At 33.6% G+C, this 9507-nt stretch overlaps 1 protein-coding gene across 1 annotated transcript; it reads right to left on the bottom strand.

Annotated features, from left to right (window-relative positions):
* Window positions 1-5912: 5912 nt before the first annotated feature.
* Window positions 5913-9071, bottom strand: LOC145124813 (L-ascorbate oxidase-like). The gene is made up of 5 exons (XM_079060272.1): window positions 8751-9071; window positions 8523-8615; window positions 8204-8416; window positions 7357-7557; window positions 5913-7072 (listed from the first exon to the last, which is right to left on the bottom strand). The coding sequence occupies exons 1-5, from the start codon at window positions 9036-9038 to the stop codon at window positions 6113-6115; spliced, it is 1755 nt and encodes a 584-aa protein (XP_078916398.1). The 5' UTR covers window positions 9039-9071; the 3' UTR covers window positions 5913-6112.
* Window positions 9072-9507: the final 436 nt, after the last annotated feature.

Here is a 9507-nt window from a genome sequence, read left to right as displayed (position 1 = left end):
TTTCCATTGATAAACACGCAGTTATAGCCTCTTTGGTCTCAAAAAATCATGAAAAACGGATTTTTTCGTCATCAGCCTGCTCATCCTCGGTGCCCAACACCAAAGACTAAAATCTGACCGAAGGCATGCCTCACTGCTCACTGGAGACCTTTCCTTCCCATCGAAGACCTCCTTCTTCGATACACCCATCACCTCACGCCTAACCATCAACCCTTCACCGCAGACCCCACAAACCAGTCCCTTCTCCTCCTAGTCCTCGGTAGCCTTTCCTCCTCGCCTCCTCTTCTCATCCCTTCTCTCATCTCATACCTCCTCAACCCTTACCCTTCTCATACCGCATCCCCTTCTTTTCAGCCTAATTGCTTTATTTTTTCAGCGCATTTTTTTAATTAACACCCATTTTTTTAACGCTCATTATTTTTTTTAATACCCATTATTTTTATAATACCTATTTTTTTTAACACCAATTATTTAAAAAAAACAACTATTTTTTTAACACCAATTATTTTTTTAACACCAATTTTTACCACCGCAACCCATGATCGAAAACACTTTTGTGAAAAATAATCTTTACAAGACTCGATTTTTTGTCTTCACGAAAGAGATTATTATTGGAGATTTATTCAAACTTCAATCGTCACGATGGATTACTTCTTGCTGGTTATATTGGAAGAATTTTATTATTCTTCACATGAAGATTGTCTTTTAATCAAGGTATTTCGACCAACATTCGTTGGATCACTGTCTCAGGACCAGTTATCCTCCATACTGCAGTTGGACATCATATTTTTCTTCGCGACGATTGTACCGCAGTTGTGTCTGATAAATAAAGTTGCTTCACAACCTTCGCTCTATGAAGACTTTTTATGACTTGTTGCTATTGATCTTCGGTTGACGAACCATGTGTCTTAAGCAAGTGAACTTTATTTATTGAAGACCACTTTAGGAGTTCCAGCACCACAGTTTGGGTACATCAACATTTTTCAGCAGAGCAGAGAGTTTTCATGCAAAGTTCTTATTGTTACATCGGTACTTGTTCAGACCGTTTTCAGCGACAGAATCAACCGACTACTTATGACTTTGGAAGTATTAATATATTTTCAGTCTTGTGTTTTATCTTGACCCTTCATACATCTAGGGAGAGCATGCGAAACTCTTGGTATCCGACACTGTCCATCCATATTTATTTATTTATTTTTGATATTCAGGCATTGGTTATCAAAAATAGGGAGATAATATTATGTTATCATCTGGATCAAATTTTATGATTGTTTGAGATTGGATTTTCGAGAGTTCTGAAGACGATGATTTATTTTGAAGACGATGATTTATCTAGTGATGTGATGTGACACTGATTTTTGGTCATCTATAGATCAAATTTTTGGCTTCACTAGATGTTTCTTGGGTCTAGATTATTTATTATTCAGACTCTACTTCAAGATGATTCATATTTTTAGCAGGTTATTTTTTTTTGAAGAATTTTAGGTGTATTATGATTTGAGAACTAGAGATGTTTCATACTTTTAAAGCCCAAGTATGACTTGATTATGGGATGTTGAATTCAAGAGTTATTGGTACACTTTTGAAGTTGATCAGCTTGGATCACTGATCACATCTGTAGACTAGAATCTTACTCTTCAACACCAAAGATGGTTGACTTCGATGCTTAGAAGACTTTGACTACAAAGATTTCATCACCCAGTTTCAGACATCACAGACACTTCAGAGTTTCATATACATTTCAACATTTGGTTCTTATTATGTATCATTTTTATTACCGCACTTGCTAGTTGGTTACTATGTATTTTAGCCTTTTATCATTGTATTTGTATCCCTCGTCATTTGCGATCATTTAGGGAGAGATTGTTGGAGCATGAAAATGCTCTACAAATTATGAGTGATAGTTATGTTATTATATTCCTTTTATTGTTTGTAAGTTACCTCTCTCTATAAATAGAGAGAGAGTGGTCATTTTATTTGTGTGCACCAAAAAATATAGTCCTCTAGTTAGAGAGAGTATGGTAGGATTTCTCCCACCAAGTGTACTTCATTTTCATATTGTAACTCTTTCTTTCTAGTAAAATATCGGATTACTCATCTTATCGTGTTTTTCATATTTTTGTTATCGTTAAATCTCAAGATCTTATTATTCAGCACAAGCCGATCGTTCAAAATGGGATCCTACAACCCAGCCCCAAGTTTACGATTACACAAGGAAAAAAGATCTAGACCTTTTTATTTGAAAGCTTTTCGACTGCATTGATAACCATCTTCCATGGAGAAAGTAAAGAGCTATTAAGGCAAGGTTTATCAATAGCCCTGTCAACCCTATGAATATGTTTGATGACTATAGCCCATAGATCGGTATAATTCATTCTAAATCTCCATATCCACTTAAATAAAAAAGAAATATTAAGCGCAAAGATACTTCCAATACCTAAACCCCCGATATCTTTACTCGCTAAACACTTTTTCCAAGCAATCCAAGTCATCTTCCTCTCTTCCACATCACCATCAACAAACAAATTATTGCGAAGAGATTCCAATATTTTTTCCACAACAACCGACATCTTATAAAGGGATATATAACAAGTAGGGAGACTCCCAAAAACAGCTTTAATCAACACCATTCTACCTCCAACAGAGAGAATATGAGCCTTCCAACCAGAAAGTTTATTTTTAAACTTATCAATTACCCCCTTCCAATTGGAAATTCGTGAAATATTACAACCAACCGGAACACCAAGATAGGTGAAAGAAAATCTCGAAGGCCGGCAACCTAAGACCGCAACTAAATCATTAACGCAAACCTCAGAAATTCTTATACCGAATAACTTACTTTTTGTACATTTATTTTGAGGCCCGAGGAGAGATAAAAGCAGCGTAAAATACTAATTAGATTACTAGCATTACGAAAAGATCACTCCCCCAAAAATATCACATCATCAACATACAAGAGGTGAGAAATAGAAAAATTATTAACTCCAATAGAAGCACCTCTGAAAAGACCAATAAACATTGCCTTTAGGATGACTGCATGTAAACCTTCCATATCAATAATATACAGAAAATGGGATAAAGGGTCACCATGATGAAGACCTCTACAAATCTCGAACTCGTCCGTGGGAGAACTATTAGCCAAAATTGAAGCACGAGCATTCATAAGACATCCTTTAATACATCTTCTCCATTTACAAACGAAACCCATTTTTGTCATAATAAGATCTAAAAAGTCCCATCTCAAGGAATCATAAGCTTTTTCAAAATCAACTTTAAACACTAATTTTTTTTCCGTTTCCGATACCCCTCCATAGCTTCATTAAGTATCATAGGACCATCCAAAATATTTCTTCCTTTGATAAAAGCAGATTGCTCAGGACTAATGCAACCACCAATAAACATACTTAACCGATTAGCTAACAACTTGCCAATAATTTTATATTGACAACCTATCAAACTAATATGTCTAAAATCAGAAAAAGTGGATTTTAGTTAGTTTGGTTAATCTTTAATAATAATTACCTAGTTAAAGTATTTTATTAAGCCTACTTCAAGATGTGAAGATGTTTTTCATAAACATATCAAGAAGTTATTTAGATAGGTAATATTCTTTGTAAGTTTCAATCTTTATTAAACTCCTAGATCTGTGGGGATTCACTGACTTATGTCAATGATATTTTTGATCCCTTTATGCTCATCTTCACTTTTGACAGGTTTGTCGTGGATCATAAATTCATATGATTTATCTACGATGCACAACTCACATGATAACCGAGCACAAATTCTTGAGTTATCATGAATATCGCATCACTTTGACTAAAATCCTAACTGACACGTTCACTATAGGCACTTCCCCACGTTGAAATTCTTTAAGAAATACCTCTCATAAACCTGATCTAAGGACTCATCATCATGTTGCTTGAAATCACTAAACTTATTAACAATATTCGTGGTAACACTCTTCTTCTCCTTATCAGTTCCTTCATGTTTTTATTTTAATGCATCTCGTATAGCCTTCACATTTTTATGTTTACTAACGTGAATAAGGGTGTATGAAGGAATTCCAACCTTAATTCTCTCGATCATTTCATATCATTCTGAATTCTTCTTTTATTTGCAAGAGTTGTTCGATTCACACCTTCAACACCATCAAAACAACCATGAATAGTAGGATTGTATAGTCCTTCAATTATTGTACGCCAAACATCTTCATCATTCCTTATCATAACAAATATTGACTCAACAAAAAACCATAATTCTTATATGTTGAATGAACCTTGCATTGTCGTTTTTGGTGTATAAACTTTTGATTGTGTTTGAGAGAGACATAACCCTAATTTGAATTTGGAGGTAATTGTCGTACTAGCCACATAATATGCCCCATAATATATATATATATATATATATATATATATATATATATATATATATATATATATATATATAATAGCAATATAATCAGGTACACCTACTATTACGAGTCAACAATAATATTTTTTAAACAAATTAGGAAGATTATTGGTATATATATATATATATATATATATATATATATATATATATATATATATATATATATATATAATAAAAGTTAAAGGTAATATGTGTACAAAACTAAAAGTACCTTGACATCTAAATTCATTACCCCTTATGTTTAGGATGTAGCTATGCATACCAGAAGGGTGGCAATTACACTTATTATCACTTAAAATGTTATAGTTAGGCTATATTATGACATACCGTATCTAACTTATAACTTATTTTTTGAAACTTTTGGATTGTCATGTTTGGGGGGACCGATATCTTATAAGTTATAAGCTAGTTATGTTGGAAAACTGCTCATATTATCATTCTAACCAAATTATTAAATCCTTTGAAATTATCCCAAATATACCCTCAACAAATGTCACATAAGGATTTAGGTTGAGTGACTATGGGTTTTATGTTCTTTTTATTTATTTTATTTTATTTTATTTAAGCATACCCGGCCTAAACCATGGGCGAAATACAAAGCCAATACCCAAAGTTTTTAGGGGCTATATAATATATAGTTATTATTCAGGAAAATAAATTGAGAATGTTAGTAGCCCAAAAAAGAGGCCCAATTTGTTAGAGGACTACACTCTGGACGAGATTAATGGTGCCGGACGTTTGCGACTTCTATTATTTGTTGAATCACTGCATAAAAAATTCCCTACTCTCCAAAAAATAAAAGCAAACCAAGGCGGATGCAATGTCGACTTATATTACTTGTTCATTTGTGTTACTGTAATGAAATTAGGAATCCTATTCTGGATGATTGATTAGTTTATTTTTTTTTTTCAGTCTTAAACAAACTTTGAGTTTATTTGGATTTCTAGACTAAAAATTGATTGTTCATATGTTTAAGTTTTTTTTTGGGGTTTTAGAAATTTAAAACTGTTTGTTTGTTTTTTTTTCCATGAAAATGGATTTATTATTGTTGATACATATTTGGGATTTTTTTTTTCTGAAAATTGATTTATTTTCTTTTCTAGATAATAAATTCTGTTTTTTTGTACACTTCCATTGATGCAACTACACAAGAAGCACCATGCACCTTATAAATTTTATTACTATATATTTTTGTTCATTGCTACCAGAATCATAAATATTACAATATTCCCTGAAAAATATATAAAGGAAAAAACAAAAAAATGATTGAAAGTTTAATATAATCTAAAAAAGAATCTATGGATAAATTTATTAAACAATTTGGTTAATGTTCCAAACGAGCATGATAATTTGAATTAACAAGTTAACAATTGAACAAAAATAATAATATGAATGATCATTTGACTCCAAACTTCCATATTTATAGTTCATTCAATCATTCTTTAAAAATTTTCTGACTTTGCAATTTTACGTACCATATTCGGCTTTAACTCATTCACTCGTTACCAATACCATTATGTAACAACTCCATTAAAACACCCATGTGATCGATCAATACAATCCACAAATCAACTATAAGCAGTTTTAGGGTTCATTCAACATATCCTCAAAGTTTACAAAAATGCAATTTTACCCCACACATATATCATTAGATAAGAAACAACCCCTCAAAAATTTAGGGGTTAAATAATTACCCCCTTTAATTGTGGTTATTGCTTCTTAGCAGCTTACCTGTCAAACCACAAGAAAGAGCCTCGTCTGGTATCTTCCCCACTAGATGAACCCCTGAAGCAAAAACCACACCCATGCCCATATGCAAATGAGGCTCTATATGACAATGAAACGCCCATACACCTGGATTATCAGTAACAAATCTTAACGCTGTCCATCCATAAGGAAATATAACTGCCGTATTTCTCAATGGAGGGTTTTGCAAGTTGAGTTTCTTTTCATCTTTCTTGGAGAATTTCCCCTCTCCATATCCTAATACCCAAAAGTCATGCCCATGAAGGTGCCATGGGTGTATCTCACTCACATTCGCATTTAGAGCATTCGCATTTTGTAGTATCACATCAATAGTCTTGCCAAATTCTAGCTTGTAAACACCACTCCCATATGTCGCATTGGGGTTTGATGGGGGCATAGTGATATCATATGTGTTAACGAAGGTCTCGGGTGGACTTTTTTGGTCAAAGGCACTAGTCAAACCATGTTTTATTGATCCTAAGTAAGGGGTTGAGGGTAGGTTTAGTGACACATTGTTAATGGCCCATTTGGTATAACCATTGATACGATTTTGGGTATTGAGGAGGAAGATTCGACGATTGTAATTGGTTGGAGGTCGTGAAGACCCTGAAAAGGCAAGAATTTTGTTAGTGAATGATTTGCTACGGGTGTAGTCGTTCCATTGTGGGGTCTTGGGAGGAGGAAGATTGGGTAGTTTTGATGCAGTGGTGGACTTATAGTGTAATATCGCTAAACCTTGAGGGGTTTTCGGTTCTCTTCCTCTCACACCCACTGATATCCAATAGTTATTGGAAAGATTTTGGTCTGTATGAAATAAGACTGAATATGTTTCACCAGAGTATATGTCGAAGTCATTAACCGAAAATGGTTGGAGGTAATTCCCGTCTGCTTCCATCATCACCATCTTGTGGTTCTGTAGAAGCATAAAATAAATCATAAGTCGATTTATTTTTAAATTTGTTGAAAATCATGTCAGAAAAAAAAAAAACAAATTATAAACCAAACTAATTATAGATGCATTAAAAAATTTATAGATAGTTTTAGTTGGACTGCTTTATGAGTTAAAAGGTGTAACAAACATAGAAGAAAGAGATGAAAAGGGATTTGGTATGGCATAAAGTTTAGTTATTTTAAAGATAAAAAGTATTTTCCATTTGTTTATAAAATAAAATATGATGTAATAATATATGGACCTACCCCAATGGCAAGGTTGAGTGAAGCTAAAGCAGTAGTGCTGGCCACTCTCAGCCTATATGTCTTGTTTGGCTCCACATTTAAGATGTTTGGTGCGCACTGTTCATTTCCTCTAAATTTGCACACTGGTAGACTTGAGCCATTGCTATTATGCGCTGCTGCTAATGTGCAATTATATTGTCCTCTTCCATTTATTAGCAAACTCTACAAAATGATTTTCAAAACATATATAAGTTTCTCACTGTAAACACATAAATACATAATTAATTTAGTAGAATTCCTTATAAAATATAATATAAAACTTATAATAATTATTTTATAAATCTTGCCCTCTTCATAAAGAAAGAAACATTAATAAGTAATTAGTTATGCATTGTTTTTTTCCCATCATCCTAATTCCTACCTACTAACTCACTTATTTTGACCATTCCAACGTGTAATCCATCCATCATCCATGTTGCTTTCACTTTTTCCCTTTGCGTGAATAAAAAGCTGCATGAAATGGAATCCGACAAGCATGCAACATTGCATTTGAGTTTTTTTTTTTAGCAATCCGTCTCATCAAACACAATAAGAATTTTATCTTGTTTAAATATATATAGCAATATTCTTTACACAACAGAAATTTAACACAAATTAAAACTACATAAATGATCAAAGATTCAATGTCTTAGCATTTTAAATAAGCAAGTTTCAATTAACTCCAATATGAATTGTGCATCTTGTGGGGTGATGGGGTATCATGATCAACCACCTTACATACCACTGTTTATCTAATTAATATCTCATATATATGGATCTTTAAGACAGGACTTTATGAGCAAGTTCAGAGATTGACATTGATATGTACCTGGGGTTCACCGATCCAACGCATAGGATTGGACGAAAGATCAACCTCTTGTTCATGAGCACCTTTATGCCACCAGTCGCTTAACAACAAGTTAAACTCCCCATCATAATGGAAACTTTCCTTCTTTCCCTCCTCAATGTCCACTATCAACAATCCGTACAATCCTGCTGATCTTTGCATCCCGTAATGTCCATGGTAAAAGTATGTACCCGCCTGCACCCAATCGATATTAACATTTTTTTAATATAACTCCATCAATTCTATCATATATATCATTAAAACTAATGATTTTGATATACCACACATATGATATACGTACCTTATCAACCTTGAACCTGTACACAAATGTCTCTCCCGGGTTTATGGCACATTGTGATATGGATGCAGTTCCATCAGCCCATGGTGTTCCAAGCTAATTATTAAAAAAAAATTAAAAATCAATTTACAATTATGTGTTTGATATGTGCATATGTATCAGGTACATATGACTGAAAAGAAACGTAAGCTTTTAATGAACAATAAAATGAACAGTTTTAATTAATCTAACCTGTCGAATACCATGCCAATGAATAACGACTCCCTCGGTATGGAGCTTGTTTGTAAGATGGACAACAACAGTGTCACCGGCCCGAGCTTTGATGGTTGGGCCAGGGAACTGACCGTTGATGCCCATGACCACGTTTTCTAAGCAATCGGGTGCAGCGTACATGTAATCGACTTCCCATTTGAAATGTCTAGCCTTTGAACCCCAGGCTAACGTCATAAACACCCCAAAACACCATACGTATACTAGCAAACATATGGGTGTAAGTGTAACCTTGCTAGGAGGAGCCATTGAGGTTATTGCAAGTGATATGAATGGGTCAACTATAACGTATTTATATTGTGGGTGGACAACTAGACATTATTCGAGTGGTAAAATTGAGAATATTGGAGAACTAGTCTTCATGCTAGATGTACATGTGGTTAAAGAGGTTTTTGTCTGGATCTGTGTATTGTTGCTCTGGAAGATGTGAAGTCACTTTGTTTTTTCAAGTTCCACAAGATATCACAATATACGATTTAGTGTTTCTTCTCCGATGTTTTTTCTAAAATTGCGACTCACTAATTTGGCGTGAAGTATATTGTATATACATGTGTGTAAAGGTTATATATCTATTAATTAAGGTCACCAAACGACGTATTTTTATTAGTAGGTTATCGATTACGTTTTGTATGTCTAAGTTCATGCGTTTCGAAGTATTGTTTTATCAATATTACTTAGGTCGTGGTTGGTATGTAATCCAAAAATGAATTGAATGCAA

The sequence above is a fragment of the Lactuca virosa genome, chromosome 7 (assembly GCF_052849685.1).
Source record: "Lactuca virosa cultivar CGN04683 chromosome 7, Lactuca_virosa_CGN04683_v6, whole genome shotgun sequence".
NCBI classification, from domain to species: Eukaryota; Viridiplantae; Streptophyta; class Magnoliopsida; order Asterales; family Asteraceae; genus Lactuca; species Lactuca virosa.
The sequence above is the reverse complement of the archived record's forward strand: the minus strand, read 5'-3'. Positions and strand labels throughout refer to the sequence as shown.